General features: G+C 38.1%; 2 protein-coding genes across 2 annotated transcripts in view; one reads left to right on the top strand and one right to left on the bottom strand.

Moving 5' to 3' along the window:
• The window catches only part of cfap57 (cilia and flagella associated protein 57), a 32,103-nt gene extending 24,408 nt beyond the window's left edge, over positions 1-7,695 (bottom strand). The window contains exons 1-8 of the mRNA XM_052133526.1: positions 7,341-7,695; positions 6,849-7,159; positions 5,757-6,016; positions 4,766-4,940; positions 4,418-4,567; positions 4,149-4,288; positions 1,879-2,044; positions 1,528-1,641 (exon numbers count right to left, since the gene is read on the bottom strand). Of these exons, the coding sequence (XP_051989486.1) occupies positions 1,528-1,641; positions 1,879-2,044; positions 4,149-4,288; positions 4,418-4,567; positions 4,766-4,940; positions 5,757-6,016; positions 6,849-7,159; positions 7,341-7,497 (1,473 nt within the window). The 5' untranslated portion in view covers positions 7,498-7,695. The remainder of the gene's footprint in view (positions 1-1,527; positions 1,642-1,878; positions 2,045-4,148; positions 4,289-4,417; positions 4,568-4,765; positions 4,941-5,756; positions 6,017-6,848; positions 7,160-7,340) is intronic.
• Positions 7,696-9,146: 1,451 nt separating this feature from the next.
• ebna1bp2 (EBNA1 binding protein 2) lies at positions 9,147-16,477 on the top strand. The gene is made up of 9 exons (XM_052133533.1): positions 9,147-9,319; positions 9,481-9,564; positions 10,148-10,323; positions 10,652-10,775; positions 14,180-14,269; positions 14,368-14,443; positions 14,527-14,614; positions 14,854-15,019; positions 16,101-16,477. The coding sequence occupies exons 1-9, from the start codon at positions 9,245-9,247 to the stop codon at positions 16,146-16,148; spliced, it is 927 nt and encodes a 308-aa protein (XP_051989493.1). The 5' UTR covers positions 9,147-9,244; the 3' UTR covers positions 16,149-16,477.
• The last annotated feature ends 816 nt before the right edge of the window (positions 16,478-17,293 follow it).

The following is a 17,293-nucleotide window of genomic DNA, read 5'->3' as shown; positions in this document are numbered from 1 at the left end:
AAACTTTATATTCTATTCCCTAAACCTAACCCTACCCCTAAACCTAACCCTCACAGAAAACTTTCTGCATTTTTACATTTTCAAAAAACATCATTTAGTATGATTTATAAGCTGTTTTCCTCATGGGGACCAACAAAATGTCCCCACAAGGTCAAAAATTTCAGGTTTTACTATCCTTATGGGGACATTTGGTCCCCACAAAGTGATAAATACACGCTCACACACACACACACACACACACACACACACACACACACACACACACAGGACAAGCTGAAGCAGCACAGATAGCAGTCCAAAGTAACAAAGGTTTTTGTACTTTTGTAAATGACGTTGATGATTTTGCAGGTTAGTGAAACTAATGTTATTGCAACGTGTATTATGCAATTTCTCTGTGTGTAGCCATGAATAGGTCTTTCAATCAAGCTGTCAAACCACAAAACGACATACTTGTAACTAAAAATACATTGTGTAGGCTATATGAAAGATACTTATACACAATATATCATCCAGTGATGGCTAGAGTAAATAATCTTTGTCCTTTGATAATGATTTGAGTCAAATTTAATGGAAAACTATCTGTGGCAATTCAGAATGTTGACACTGAGCATTGGTGGTGTGTGCGTACCTCTGTAGAAAATAAATAATTGTTTCTAATTTTAGAACATGCCATGTTGTCTGCCAGATGCATTTGTTTGCTGCAGACCTCCTTTAATTTACCCTGCTGCTCACACTTTACCAAAGATGGGTTGAGATGTCTGAAGAGACAAAGACTATTGTGCAACAAGCAGCTCTATTTATATCTGAAAAAATCCAGATGTATATCGATAATCATCTGAAAAATCTTCCGATTTCACGCATCGATCCCAAACCTAGTTATTAAATCCAGGTACTTTAAATGTAAGTGCAATGCAACAATGCGTATGTACATAATAAATATATTGTATCACATGCTTAAGTACATAGTATTTAAAGGCACCTAATATAAAGTGTGTCCCTGGTTATATTATTTATTAGTGAATGAGACCCAGTGTCATGTGGTAATTCTTCCTTGAGCCATCAAAGAATTTAGTCATAGATTAAGTGTTAATTTTCATATATTTTTTTATTTTACTCATAGTTTTTGTCTTTTGTTGATTTTTACTGATATCATATTCATTCATTTTAGTCAAATTACCCTAAAATGTTAAAATTTAAATAAACAAAAATATGGTGCAAAAAAAAAAAAAACGATAATGTGCAAATTGACATTCAGTACACATCTATCAACTGTAATAGACCAAACAACCAAACTTTGAAAAATTTATAAACTATTATAATTAGTTAAACATGTATCAAACATGTCATGTTTTTGTGTCGTTTTTGATATCGTAGACAAAATCAAAAAACCCTTATTTTCATCAGCAATTTCATTAACAAAATGAACACTGCATAGGACTGACCTCTCTGTGATTTGGTTACACAGATAATTACTTCCAAGGCATATGCACTGCTGTAATAACAAGGTGTAATGGTTTTTAAACATACCTTTTCATTGTGTCCTTTCAAATTCAGGACATCATCAAATGTGGTAGTGGAGTAGATGTTGATCACGTTTCCGTTGACAGCAGCAAACAAGTGACCTCCATGGCTAAATACACACTTAGGACAAAAGTATGGTAAATTAGCCACCACAGTCTTCAATTTCAGCATTAACAGTCCAAAAGTTATATGCATGAGATTATTAGACTTGGATCAGGGTTGATATTGAAGACAGCATAACTTTTTTTAAATTTTCCAGATATGAATGGACCGATGACCAAATGGACCAAATTTGAGCAATGCAGACAACCACACAAACACATCATACACACAGACCCATTCTTGCTAGAGACGTACCTCACGGCAACTGCGTACAGTGAACTCTTTGAACGACCTGATGTCATCAATGAGCAGATCCATGAGATGGAGTTTGTCTGCAAATCCCACCAGGATGTAGAGTCCAGTGGGGTGAAGAGCGATACTGTAGGCCTCCACCTGGAACTCCTTATACATTTCTAAAACACTGGACAACACCAACACACCCACACTCTACAGTCACTATCAAAATACCTGGCTGAAAAGGCATGCTTAGACCAGTTGTCCTGGCGGGTTTGCACTGGAAGTCATTGCACCTCACTTATTCCAACAAATAAAAATATATTTTGCATATAGAAAATGAAACCAATTTTAGGGCCAATGACATTTTTATATTGTGACATTAATTACATGATAGTTACACTCATTTTACCCCCCAAACTTGTATTACTTCAACACACCTTGACTTTTTACTTTTCCTATTCTCATGGCTTTAAATGAGTCTCTTCGGTGTAACTCAGTCATTTGTGTGCTGTATTACATTATGTTGTACAATGATTAGTTTTTTAATTAAAATCAGCTAAATTGAAAGGCAGTACAAAGTGAGAATTACTATGATGTATAAATGTTTCGCAATTGTGGTAATGAGAAATAGGAATTAAAATGTGTCTAACTGTCATAAAAACAATGTCAAAATGTCAAAATAAATCTTAATGTATGAACCCTAAAATATGCTTCACTTTCTATCTGCAAAATATAATTTCTTATTTGTTTCTTTTGATTTTCTTTGTAGTAAAAAAGGACCAGGACATTTTTTGAATGGTTTTGTGAGAATCCCTCCAAAATGAAAATGTTCTCATAATTTACTCACCCTCATGCCATCCCAGATATGTGTGACTTACTTTCTTCTACTGAACACAAACGAACTTTTAGAAGAATATTTCAGCTCTGTAGGTCCATACAATGCAAGTGAATGGTGACCAGAACTTTGAAGGTCCAAACAGCTTATAAAGGCAGCATAAAAGTAATCCATTTGACTCCACTGTTTAAATCCATGTTTTTAGAAGTGATATGATAAGTGTGGAGAAACAGATCAATATTTAAGTCCTTTTTACTATAAATTCTCCTCCCTGCCCAATAGATGGCAATATGCATGAAGAATGTGAATTGACAAAAACAAAAGAATGTGAAAGTTAATGCAGTGATTTATATAGAAAAATACTTAAATATTGATCTGTTTCTAGTCCACACCTCTCATATTACTTCTGAAGGTATGGATTTAAACACTGGAGACGTATTAATTACTTTTATGCTGCCATTATATGCTTTTTGAACCTTCAAAAGTTCTGGACACCATTCACTTGCATTGTATGGACATACAGAGCTGAAATATTGTTCTAAAAATCTTCATATGTGTTCTGCAAAATAAAGAAAGTCATACACTTCTGGGATGGCATGAGTGTGAGTAAATAATGAGAGAATTTTCATTTCTGGGTGAACTATCCCTTTGAGCTAAATGTTGTTATCTCAAATGTAAGAAATTAAATAGATAAATATATGAGGATGTTACAGCAAAAGTGCTTTAACACATCTTTACTAAATCTAAAACTAAACCTAAATCTATGATTAAAGGTTTAGACAACATCATTACTTACTTTTTGTTCAATTTGTGGTAATATTTACCAAGAGACATATTTTATGAATGTGTCATGATTTAGCAAATTAACTCTTAGCTAAACTTTTCAATTCCAATTAATCTGGAGCAGGATTTTTACAAAGACCAAAATGACCAAATTAACATTTTAAACAAAGCTACCTCACTATATGAGACAATGAGCACATTTAAAGGTGCACTCAGTAAAGTTTATGTTTATGTTCGCTGCCACATTGCAGTGTAGGAAGGAAATTGGTACTTTAATTCACCAAAGTGGCATTCAACTGATCACAAAGTATAGTCAGGATATTACTGATGTAAAAAACAGCATAATCACTATTTAAAAAAGTCATTTTGATCAAATCTAGACAGACCCCATTTCCAGCAGCCATCGCTCCAACACCTCATCCTTGAGTAATCATAATCCTGAATGTGCACCCATCATCATTTGTGGAATAATGCAGCTTTTTTTCTAAGACTGATATGACTACAGTCTTCATCTCTTGTGAGTGTACATCATTTTAAACATGTTTTTAAAAATACTATACTACTATTACTATTTCTGTCTGTTTACAGGTTACAAGCATCAGTAAAACTGTTCATTTGGGTGAATAAAGCAGTGAAAAAAACCTACTGACTCTGTCAAGGCTAGACGTACTTAGTCTCAAAATTCCAGATGCGCACTGAGCGGTCCAAAGAGCAGGTGGCGATGAGTGGTTTGCGTATACAGGTGGATAAACCAGTGATAACAGCAGAGTGGTACGACTGAGACAGGTACTCAAACTGAGCATAATCACCCTGATGAAACAAAAGGAAAAGAGTTCAATTATTACTGGTATTATGAGAAAACATGGAAATTTACAATCAAAAATAGTAGATAGCATCACGAATAAAGTACAGAGTAAAGATGTGCAAGGCAGAGAGCACCTTGCTGAGTTCGGCTAGGGACAGAGTGATGCTGTAGAGCTGCCCACGGTCTGTACTGATGGCCAGAGTGTCCTCTGATGGACTTAAGCACAAAGAGCAGATTTCTTGGGGCGCTGCAGGAGTGGACTCAGTGAACTGCTCTGGAGGAATCTGGACATGAAATTCCACAATCTAGTTATGAAATTAGCAAAGCGTCTTTCCAGCTTTCAATTCCTGTTAAGTGTCACTAACCCCCTGGTAATGAATGTCATAAATCAACTCTCATCATTGTAAATAACAATTGATTGAACCATCCAAAATGTCAACACATGGCACACTAATGTAAATGTGCGCATGTGATCGTGGCACCTTTATCTCTTTGGTCTTCTTGTACTGGCTCTTCTCCTCTGTTTTCTCAAACAAATACACAGTGCTGGGACCAGCGGAACAGACAAAGTTTTTAGAATAGCCTACTATGGCTGTCACTCGTGGCAAAAAGGATGTTGTGGAGGATGTCTCATTTGACTCCTTGTTTTCTAACTCTCTGCAAGGTAATAAGCAAAAAAACAGACAACAGGCAATGATCATTATAAATCCTGAAAAACAATGCAATTCTCATTCAAATACATGACATGTGTGGGTCATTGATAAATAAGGTAGTCTGAACTGGAAACTGGATAGAGTATAATCTACTTAAAAATACACGTGTCATGTCCAAAAATGTAATCGTTGTGTCCATGTTAATTTCACAAAATTTGTAACAACATTTATAGTGTTCTATATATGGGTCTGGGTAGGTCAGCGAGGAAAAGACGCTGACTACCACACCTGGAGTCATGAGTTCGAATTCAGGGTGTGCTGAGTGTCTCCAGCCAGGTCTTCTAAGCAACCAAATTGGCCCGGTTGCTAGGGAAGGTAGAGTCATATGAGGTAGCCTCCTTGTGGTTGCTATAATGTGGTTCTCTCTGTCAGTGGGGTGCGTGGTGAGCTGTGTGTGGATGCTGCAGAGAATAGCTTGAAGCCTCCACAGGCACTAGGTCTCCACATTAAAGTGCTCAACAAGCCACGTGATAAATTGCGCAGATTGACATTCTCAGACACAAGAGGCAACTGAGATTCATCCTACACCACACGGGTTGAGGCGAGTCTCTACACCACCACGAGGACTTAGAGTGCATTGGAAATTGGGCATTCCAAATTGGGGAGAAAATAAATAGCGTAATAAATAGTTTGTTTACCCAGAAATGACAAATCTGTCATCATATACTAATCCTCAACCATATGAATTTCTTCCTTCTTTTGGGTGAATGATTCCTTTTCATATCAACTTGCACTTGAGCGCTAATTTCATCGTACTAACCTCTCGACCTCCTGCTCAGACAGTGCAGATGTGAGGTTCATCTCCCAGCGCAGTCGACTTGACTCAAACATCATCAGTTGACCTGTATCCGTGCCGGCGATAACCTGCTCCTTAGGCATCCAGGTGTGACATAGGAAGTTGTGGGAGTCTGTTTTAAAGGTGCTGGACTGTTTCAGGGTTTCTTCAGCATAACGGAAGAGCTTGAACACACCGTTGCCACTCACACAGATCTGTGTGTTGTCCTGAGGGTTGAAGCTGACCTGCGAATGGGAAAGAAAAGAGATTGATCACTTTGACCTGCCAACAGTCTGAGTGCCAACTTTCAAATCACAAACAATGGCTATAAAGCCAAACATCCATCCATCCATCCATCTTCATCTGCTTATCCGAAGTCGGGTTGCGGGGGCAGCTGCTCCAGCAGGGGGCCCCAAACTTCCCTATCCCGAGCCACATTAACCAGCTCTGACTGGGGGACCGCGAGGCATTCCCAGGCCAGTGTGGAGATGTAATCTCTCCACCTAATCCTGGGTCTTCCCCGAGGCCTCCTCCCAGCTGGACATGCCTGAAACACCTCCCTAGGGAGGTGGCCAGGGGGCACCCTTACCAGATGCCCAAACCACCTCAACTGACTCCTTTCGACGCAAAGGAGCAGCGGCTCTACTCCGATCTCCTCACGGATGACTGAGTTCCTCACCCTATCTCTAAGGGAGAAGCCTGCCACCCTTCTGAGGAAGCCCATTTCAGCCGCGTGTACTCGTGACCTAGTTCTTTCGGTCATGACCCAGCCTTCATGACCATAGGTGAGGGTAGGAACAAAAATTGACCGGTAGGTCAAGAACTTTGCCTTTCGGCTCAGCTCTCTTTTCGTGACAACGGTGCGATAGAGCGAGTGCAATACCGCCCCCGCTGCCCCGATTCTCCGGCCAACCTCCCGCTCCATTGTCCCCTCACTCGTGAACAAGACCCCGAGGTACTTGAACTCCTTCACTTGGGGCAATACCTCCTTCCCTACCTGGAGTACACACTCCATCGGTTTCCTGCTGAGAGGAAAAGCCAAACACTCTGAGTCATTTTATATTGTCTTCTTTTTACCTGGTTGATGGTGCCATTGCTGCTAGTCTTCACAGTGGCCATCACCCTCTGCTTCTCCCACATCCAGAGGAACAGTGTCCAGTCCGGCCCACCTGCCTGACCAATCAGATACTTTGAGTCAGGAGAAAAGGCTATGCAGACAAACTCCTCCACCTGGAACTCTCCTCCATTCAACACTTTCCTCTTCCTGCTCTGTTCATGCTGTAGGTCGTACACGGTGATTGTGGCTTTCTCTCCACATTCAGACACAGCCAGATAACGCCTGTTTGTGCTGATGGCCAAAGCCTGCATGCCATGACTTCTCTCTGTACCTGTGCCAACATAGACAGTGAAAGATAGGAGACAGATATTGGTCATAATACAGCTAGAAACAATGTAGAGAAAGATGGGTGAATCCAGGTCACCTTTCACCCCAATATATTTTGCATAAATTAAATTACATTTGTAATGCCATTAATTGGTATTATAATACATATTATAAAATACAAGTACCTGGAATGAACTTCTGACATTTCTGGTCGATGTTGTAGCGCACACAGTTGTTTCCACATGGAAATATGATGGTTTGCTCGTCAAAAAACAACAGATTATTCCTCACTCCTGTCCGCAATCCGAATATATAATGTGGCTGTACCACTACTGTAGCCATCTTTCAAAATTATATGATAACTTGCTGACTTTAATAAGCAAAATAAGACGTGTACGAGTTTTTTGGTAAATAGCTACCTAGTGTTTAAATGCATCTGGTTGTCGATTATAGCGAGGCTGCGACGTATAACAGCGTTCAGTCACGGTTTACTGTCACCATGGTAACAAAAAGTGCCTGAACTAGTTGAACGACACAAACAAACACAAACAATTTCAGCTGCAACTCTGCATGAAAAACACACGATGGCGCCATCATGGAGCATTTTAAATGGATAGTTCACTCAAAAATGAAAATTCTCTCATCATTCTCACCCTCATGCCATCCCAGATGTGTTACTTTCTTTCTTCTGCTGAACACGAATTAAAAAATTTTGAAGAATATTTCAGCTCTGTATGTTCATACAATGCAAGTGAATGGTGACCAGCACTTTTAAGCTCCAAAAGCATATAAAGGCAGCAAAAAAGTAATCCAGAAGACTCCAGTGGTTTAATCTGTGTCTTCTGAAGTGAAATAATAGGTGTGGGTGAGAAACAGATCAATATTTAAGTCCTTTTTTTCTTATAAATTCTCCTCCCTGACCAATAGATGGCGATACGTACAAAGAATTCAAATTGCCAAAAACAAAAGAAGACAAATGTGAAATTTAACATCAATATCAAGTTATATTGATTATGTCACGTTATAGACAATTTTACACTTATAATACATGAGTTTTAACAGAACAATTAATGTAAGTGATTTTATAAAATTACAAGTTTTACATTTCTGTGTTTAAACCCTCCAAAAATGGGCTACATTCACTTCCATTGTAAGTGCCTCGCCCAGATTTTTTTTTTTTTTTTTTTTTTTATTATATTTGTGCTTATCAACATTATGCCACAAATGCTTTCGATTGAGCTGAACTTGTATTGAACCTTTAATATAAAGTTAAAGTTCCTTTAGCTTTCACATTATTCTTACTTTGTTTTTGGCCATTTTAATTATTTGTACATTTTGCCATCTATTGGCCAGAGAGGAGAATTTAAAGTAAAAAAAAAAAAAAAAAACTTAAATATTGATCTGTTTCTCACCCACAACATCATATCACTTCAGATACTGCCTTTATTTACTTTTTGGAGCTTCAAAGTTCTGGTCACCTTTCACTTGTATTGTATGGACCTACAGAGCTGAAATATTCTTCTAAAAATTTTTGTTTGTCTTCAGCAGAAGAAATACAGTCAGACACATCTGGGATGACATGAGTGTGAGTAAATTATGTGTGAATTTTCGTTTTTGATGAAATATACCTTTTAAATGTCATTACGTTTTTTTTAAATCCAGATTTCATTTTCATTTTATAAATTTTGGGATAATAAATCATCTATTTAAATCAACTGAGATATATATATAAAAAAAACCCACTATATTACAACTTTGGTGTGTGAAAAAGAGGTTTCTGTTTGTTCTGTATGCATGTTTCATAATACCGAGAAACCTAACTCAGTTATTTAAATTATAACATTCATTTTTTTATTCATTTCCGTAGCTTGGTATTGAGAGTCGTAGAAGTATTGGTTGTTCATATTTTTTTATCTGGTAGTTTCTGAGGCCATGCATTTTGAGCGGAACCATTGTTTGTCGTTCTCTGTTCCTGTCAGGACTCTGATCGTACGCACATTCCTGAGAAAAACACGTGAAGCTTTGGCAAACTTTGAATTTTCGTCCTGTGTACATTTATTTCGCTGTAGTTAGTTATCTCTTTTTCACTATGGTTGAAATAGATGTGGATACCCAGTTGGGGTGTGAATCTGAGGAGGAGGAGGATGAATTATCAGACGGTGAAGTAAGAATATAGCGCATTTAATGACGGAACAGCTTGACTTTACAAATATCTTGATATGATAAATCAGTTCAAACGAACAATATAACAATTGACGTAGCGGTCTGAAATCATATATCTGCATAATTGTATACATGTTTGTTTAATATAATTGCCTTGTTTAGCTGCAAGAAGCCTTCGCCAAGGGTTTGCTGAAGCCTGGCTTGAATATTCCTCTGTGTGAACCAAAGAAGACAATCAACAATGTGGTGAGTTCAAACCAGAGGCTTTAAGTTTGCTAATACGCTTTTAAAAATATCTTGTTATTTGTTATAAAATATATTAATTTTTTAATATGCAATTTAGTAATTAATTAATAACAAAAATATTTTTATTGGGCAAATACAATTACAGATATAATGTAACTCCATGACAGTTGTTGATTCATATATACTCACAGTTTTGCTGGAAAACAATGGATTACTGTTCAGAAAACGTTACTGGTTATTATGTTTATCTCATTTGAGCTTAATTTTGGTACTCTTGGAGGCATATTTTTTTCACAATTTCGACAAATGGTCTATGCTTTCCGGTTTGATGTTACCCAGGTAACATATTTAAGGCAGCAGAATTCACTGAACAACAATTGGAAATAAAAATCCCATGTACATATAAATATAAAGTTTAGTGACACAGCGCACACTCAACAGTGCAAGTGAGAGTTTCATCAACCCAAATCTCTCTTACACTGGCCTTGGGCAGTTGGGCCATTCTTATTCTTGAGCCCAGTGCCAGGTTTAAGCGATGAATTGAAAAATACAATCATATTTAATGTTTATCTATGGCATCCAGGAGGGTCTGAAGAAATGCCTTGCTGAATTTAAGAAGACTTTATCATGGGTTGAAAGGCTGGACCTCACCAACTCTCCAGCTGTTGACATTGTTGCAAAAGCAGAGGGCAGACAGCAACAAACAGAAGGCAATGAAGCCATTAATGCAGAGGATGACTTTCAGAGAGAGATGTACTTGTAGGTATTCACTTGATCTTTTCAAACAAGTATGCAGCCAGCCAAACTTCTTATTACTGTTACTTGCATGTCCATTTATACCAGTTTAGGTATACTCTGATCTGAGACAACTGTGCTAGTTTCATGTCTCTTGTCTCACTATGTGGTCTCTTCTTGCATATTAAAAGTGTAAACAAAAATCTAAATAATAGCTTTAAGTAGCTATGTAATTAGGGTCATGGTTAATCATTATCACAAAATAAATCCCTTCAGGACAATACAAGACTGATCAACTAGCCAAGATTTACTGTTATTTAATACATATCTAATGTTCATTGGTGTGTTCCAGCTATCGCCAGGCCCAAGCGACAGTTTTAGAGGCCCTGCCAAAGCTGCGGAAGTTCAAGATTTCTACCAAGCGACCAGAGGATTACTTTGCAGAGATGGCTAAGTCAGATCAGCACATGCAGAAGGTGAGTATTTCAGTCATGCTAGTCAGGAAATAAAAAAGGTTTTTCCTCTTTGTTAAAATGAGATTTGCATAGAGGTAATTCCAGCGTTACGAATGTGAAATTTGCAGTAAAAACATGAAATTTAATCTCACATCTAAAGTACTCATTGCAAGTATATCGAACCGTTTGTGTGTATAATTACAAACCCCTGCAAATACAGTCCAGACATCAGAAATTTGGTGTTTGGGTGTTACAGACGTGACCGTTGTGGAAGCAGCACTTACACCACAGGGGAAAACATCTGAGACATCAGCATGATGCCTATCATGGCTACATGATGAATTTAAATAAGATTGAAATCGGCACATGGCCTTACAGGCTTACAAAACCACAAAAGGCTGAGTTTTAAAATATAATAGTATTCACCGCTTCAGTCAGCAATGTGTGAGCGACTAGTGCCTTCTTGTGGCTATGTGCGGCACACACTGAAAAGCGCAGCAATATTAGGTGATGTTTATCATATTACAATTAAAATGGCAAAGTTTATCAAAATGATCCCTTCTCATTTACTCACCCTCATCACATCCCAGATGTGTATGACTTTCTTTCTGTATGACTTTTAGTAGAATATTTCAGCTCTGTATGCATACAATGCAAGTGAATGGTGACCAAAACAATGAAGCATTAAAAAAGCACATAAAGGCAGCATGAATATAATCCATCAGACTCCAGTGTTATAATCCATGTTTTCTGAAGCAATCCATTTGGTTGAGAACAGACCAAAATGTAATAAATGTTTTACTGTACAGCTTTCCATTGCATTCTCTAGGCACAATCACATCTTCAAGCTCTGTTACATTTTCTTGAGCACTATAAATCTTGACATCGCCTGTCTCCTTGGTGATTAATGATTTCAAACTCAATTACACTTCCTAGGGCCATGTAGTGCTGTGTGCATGTGTTAAACATAAGAAAGTGTAATAGAGCTTGACGACATGATTGTGCTTGGAGAATGCAATGGAAAGATGTACAGTAAAAAAAAAAAACATTTTGGTCTGTTTTTACCCAAAACTGATTTGATCGCTTCAGAAGACATGGATTAAACCACTGGAGTCTGACGAATTACAATCATGATGTATGTTTTTGTTGTGTGGAGCTTCATAGGTTTGGTCACCATTCACTTGCATTGTATGGACCTACAGAGCTGAAATATTCTTTTAAAAATCTTAGTTTGTGTTCTAAAAGAAGAAAGTAATTCACATTTGGGATGGCATGATGTAGTAAATTATGAGACAACTTTCATTTTTGGGTGAACTATACAGTAAAATACCCATGTAATGAGGGTTTGTTCCTTTGCTTAAAATTTTGTTTCCATGGTATTGTTGACATTTCAGTGTAGTCGCCTATAGACTTGATTGATGTGAATGGAACTGGCGCTTTGCTAAATTAACTATTCTCTAATTGCTATTACAGTGCATCCGGAAAGTATTCACAGCTCTTCACTTTTTCTACATTTTGTTATATTACAGCCTTATTCCAAAATGGATTAAATTCATTATTTTCCTCAAAATTCTACTAACAATGCCCCCTAATGACAACGTGAATGAAGTTTGTTTGAAATCTTTGTACATTTATTAAAAATGAAAAAAATCACATGTACATAAGTATTCACAGCCTTTGCCATGACACTCAAAATTGAGCTCAGGTGCATCCTGTTTCCACTGATCATCCCTGAGATGTTTCTACAACTTGATTGGAGCCCACCTATGGTAAATTCAGTTGATTGGACATGATTTGGAAAGGCAAACACCTGTCTATATAAGGTCCCACAGCTAACAGTGCATGTCAGAGCACAAACCAAGCCATGAAGTCCAAGGAATTGTCTGTAGACCTCCGAGACAGGATTGTATCAAGGCACAGATCTGGGGAAGGGTACAGAACAATTTCTGCAGCATTGATGATCCCAATGAGCACAGTGGCCTCCATCATCCGTAAATGGAAGAAGTTTGGAACCACCTGGACTCTTCCTAGAGCTGGCCGCCTGGCCAAACTGAGCGATCGGGGGAGAAGGGCCTTAGTCAGGGAGGTGGCCAAGAACCCGATGGTCACTCTGACAGAGCTCCAGCATTTCTCTGTGGAGAGAGGAGAACCTTCCAGAAGAACAACCATCTCTGCAGCACTCCACCAATCAAGGCCTGTATGGTAGAGTGGCAAGACGGAAGCCACTCCTCAGTAAAACGCACGTGACTGAGTTTGCCAAAAGGCAACTGAAGGACTCTCAGACCATGAGAAACAAAATCCTCTGGTCTGATGAAACAGAGATTGATCTCTTTGGCCTGAATGGCAAGCATCATGTCTGGAGGAAACCAGGCACCGCTCATCACCTGGCCAATACATCCCTACAGTGAAGCATGTGGTGGCAGCATCATGCTGTGGGGATGTTTTTCAGCGGCATGAACTGGGAGACTAGTCAGGATTGAGGGAAAGATGAATGCAGCAATGTACAGAGACATCCTTGATGAAAACCTGCTCCAGAGTGCTCTGGACTTCAGACTGGGGCGAAGGTTCATCTTCCAACAGGACAATGACCCTAAGCACACAGCCAACATAACAAAGAAGTGGCTACGGGACAACTCTGTGAATGTCCTTGAGTGGCCCAGCCAGAGCCCAGACTTGAACCCGATTGAACATCTCTGAAGAGATCTGAAAATGGCTGTGCACCGACGCTCCCCATCCAGCCTGATGGAGCTTGAGAGGTCCTGCAAAGAACAATGGGAGAAACTGCCCAAATATAGATGTGCCAAGCTTGTAGCATCATACACAAAAAGACTTAAAGCTGCGTACACACTGCCAGCGACACCATCCCATTCATTTTCAACTTCCGGCGACACGAGCTGTCGCGACCATTGGCGACTAGATGTGGTTGTGTCCGGCGATGTGACAAAGTTGAGACAAGTTCAACTTTATTCAAATGAAGAGCGACTTACGACAAGTAACTTGTTTTTAGTGGCAAGAAAAGCGATTCGCTGTCAACAGCAATGGAATGACATCCGTGAAAGTCATTTATAAACGTTACTAGGCAACCAGTAGTGGGAACGCCCACTAGCGACTTCACCGCCAGCCACTGGCGACCTGCAACGACAAAGTCGCTGGCAGTGTGTACACAGCTTAAGGCTGTAAATGGTGCCAAAGGTGCTTCAACAAAGTATTGCACCAAAACATTTTGTTTGTGATTTCAAACAAACTTCTTTCACGTTGTCATTATGGGGTATTGTTTGTAGAATTTTGAGGAATATAATGAATTTAATCCATTTTGAAATAAGGCTGTAACATAACAAAATGTGGAAAAAGTGAAGTGCTGTGAATACTTTCCGGATGCACTGTATCTTAGTCTTCCTGTACATAATTTTCTCCACTCTTTTCAGATTAGAAAAAAGCTCCTCATCAAGCAAACTGCTATGGAGAAGTCAGAAAGGGCCAAGAAACTCAGAGAACAGAGGAAATATGGCAAAAAGGTCTGCTGCAGAACAGCTTCTAAATTCTCTAAATTTTTCTTTTCAGATTTGTTGTTATTGGTAGGAAATGGTGCGGTTTTAATCTGGTTTCTCTACAGGTTCAAACAGAGGTGATTCAGAAGCGGCAGAAAGAGAAGAAAGCAATGATGACAGCTGTCAAGAAATATCAGAAAGGTACTTCCAAACACAGCCAGCAGGGAAAAAGCAGTGCTCCTCATCAGTGTAACAAGTGTTCAATCAGTGTTTGTGTACCACAGGAATGACAGATAAACTGGACTTCCTGGAAGGAGATCAAGATCCGGGAAAGAAAGGATCGGCACCCAAAACACAAATAAACAAAAAAGGGTACGGAGTGAATACAGTGCATTCATTCACCTCTGGCAGTTTGGATGCTGCATCTTTGTTTACACTCTTATAAATGTCCCGGGATTGCAGCATGTTGCCTGGTGTTCTGGTATACTGTGGTTTTATGGTTTGATGCCATAAAGATTTAAGAAAGTGGAAGTGTTACAATGCTATTTATTTAAAGGAATAGTTCAACCCCATTGGTAGTCTTACAACCTATTGTCCTTGTCTGTCTGCAGTCCTAATTCAAAGAGGAAATACAAGGATAAGAAGTTTGGCTTCGGTGGCAAGAAGAAGGGCAGCAAATGGAACACAAAAGAGAGCCACAACGACGTGTCAGGATTCAAGGCCAAAGTGGCACATGGGAAAGGCGGGAAAAAATTCGGCAAAGGAGGAAAATCAAATGTAAGGTTTTTTTTATCTTATTCTTTAACACCTTCAATTAGGGTTGCATTATTATGACAAAAAGAGCTATGTTCATTTGAGACATAAAACATGCATTCGACTGCGCTAAACTCCTTGTTTACTGATGGCCATACAGACTGCACAGAGAATTTCCATAGAATCTGGACATGAACCATTAACAAATTTCCACACATTCTCACTCCCTTGTGTGTTCATTAAATAATTTGGCTAATTTGATAATGCCTTCAGCAACCATTAAGACTGTAGTACTCTCCACACATTTGAACCAAAGTCTTTCTAGCAAGTCAATCCACTGTCGGCCATCTTTTGAATGCTCTTTGGAAGCTATTTCCAGTCATGCGAGAGTAGCTCCAATCTACTTGAATGCGGAAAGACTGAAATCTCCAAAACAGTTGGTCAAGATTACAATCAAAGACCATATTTCAAATCTGACATCACTGGTATCATAAATTGTGCTTCTAGATTACACACAAATGCCGGCTTTTATATCCAATGCCACATGCGTTTTCTCGAGTTGATTGGCAGGCGATGTCTGTATCTAAAAGGTGATTGGCTCTTTTAAGTGTAAGGCTGGAATTCTTTCTACATAATTTGGTCATTGCAATTTCTCCCATTCATTTTAATAGAAGTGGCTCATCTCAGTTTTAACAAATTTTACCTTGTCTAAATCCGTTCTTCAAGATTTAATGAATTTTTCCAACAAAATCAGCACAGAAAATGCCAAAAATGTCAGATTCTGTTTGTGCTAACCCACAAAAAATGAGTGCTCGATTACTCATAAAATAACATATACAACATGGTTTGCATGTCTCCAACAAGAACTGAATACAAATAGAGTACAATTAAATAAGATTCAACATTTTGACCCTTTTCACATTTTCAAATTTAGACATGACTGGAATTTACCTAAAAGGAATTCTGTACACTTTTCACAATTAATTGATTGCGGTAGCCATAGTTATAATCTTGACATTCTTTTTTTTATTTAATTTTGTTCAATAAGTGCAACACAACCTTCAATAAATCCTTTCCCTCACATTCATTTCCCTTTTTTTTATAGAAGCGTCCAGGGAAGGAGTCACGGAGGAAAATGAAGGCACGTAAATAAGCTGTATCTTCCCATCAGTACCTCTCATTTAAATGGATTGTGGATTTTTTTTTTATCTATTATTTCTTGGGCCTCTGCAATGTCACGGCTCCATGCTCTTCCCCTTCTCCATGTTATATATTTTTGTAGGCTTGTATTTAAAGTAATTCAAGTAAAACCATACAGAATCGTGGCATACAGAGACCATTTTTAATGCATATCTATGCATAAATAATCACAGTATAGACTGCCTTGTAATGTTTTTATAAACATTAAAATGTCAAATAAACAGAAAGAGACTGAAAATCATTGATCATTAAATTCTTATAATTAAAGGGATAGTTCACCTAAAAATTCAAATTCTCTCATTATTGTATGGAATATTTAAGATTTGGAAATGTTGGTATTCTTTCCCTATAATTTTTGTTGTTGCTGCACTAAATCATCAAATATAAACTTTTCACAGTAATATTTGCATATGCAATGGGAAAAAACATAATGCTTATCTGTTTATATTTTGTACACATTTGAATTTGGCACACATTGGATTAGTTTGAAATTCAGCACTCCTCTGAGCCAGAAGAGCACATTAATATTCATGAGATTTAAATTAGTTTATCTGCCCACTAGTTCTGTTTGGAGTATTCTGACAGTGTAGTTCGTATGCCATCTGGGTTTAGATGAGCAAATGAAGCAAGATATTCATTCTGGGAATTTTAATGTCTCTTTCAGAGTGCAAACAGGAAGGCAGTCTGAGTTACAAGTGCAAAATGTGTTAATCGAAACTGCAGAGAAGAATTGTGTGAGCTAAAGTGAGTTGCTTCAGTTAAATTTCAGACACTAAATCATCAGAACTGAACAATTTATTCATCAAAGTCACTTTTATGGCATTAGGAGAACTATCCTGAACCCAGGACCTTAACGTTACTGTTCCCTTCAAAAAATAAAATACGATAAAAATAAGAAGCATAACTGCTTGTGACATTCATCTTTCCAACTTAAATTGTTAGAATTACAATTGAAAACAGTGCAATGAATACTGATATCATTATCAATTCAGTAATAAACTAACAGTAGTATAAAAACATATAAAAACTGTTCTCTCAAATGGAACAATAAAAAAACATTGATTTCAGTTGCATCTTATACATATCATGGATGCATCA

Source organism: Xyrauchen texanus, chromosome 9 (genome assembly GCF_025860055.1).
Source record: "Xyrauchen texanus isolate HMW12.3.18 chromosome 9, RBS_HiC_50CHRs, whole genome shotgun sequence".
In the NCBI taxonomy this organism is placed as follows: Eukaryota; Metazoa; Chordata; class Actinopteri; order Cypriniformes; family Catostomidae; genus Xyrauchen; species Xyrauchen texanus.
Note: the sequence above shows the minus strand (reverse complement) of the source record. Positions and strands in the feature narration are given on the sequence as shown.

Coding starts and splice junctions, on each gene's coding strand:
- ebna1bp2 (XM_052133533.1), top strand. CDS start 9,245: ATGGTTGAAATAGATGTGGATACCCAGTTGGGGTGTGAATCTGAGGAG. Junction 9,565..10,147: donor AGAAGACAATCAACAATGTG/GTGAGTTCAAAC, acceptor TATGGCATCCAG/GAGGGTCTGAAGAAATGCCT. Junction 15,020..16,100: donor GCAAAGGAGGAAAATCAAAT/GTAAGGTTTTTT, acceptor TTTTTTTTATAG/AAGCGTCCAGGGAAGGAGTC.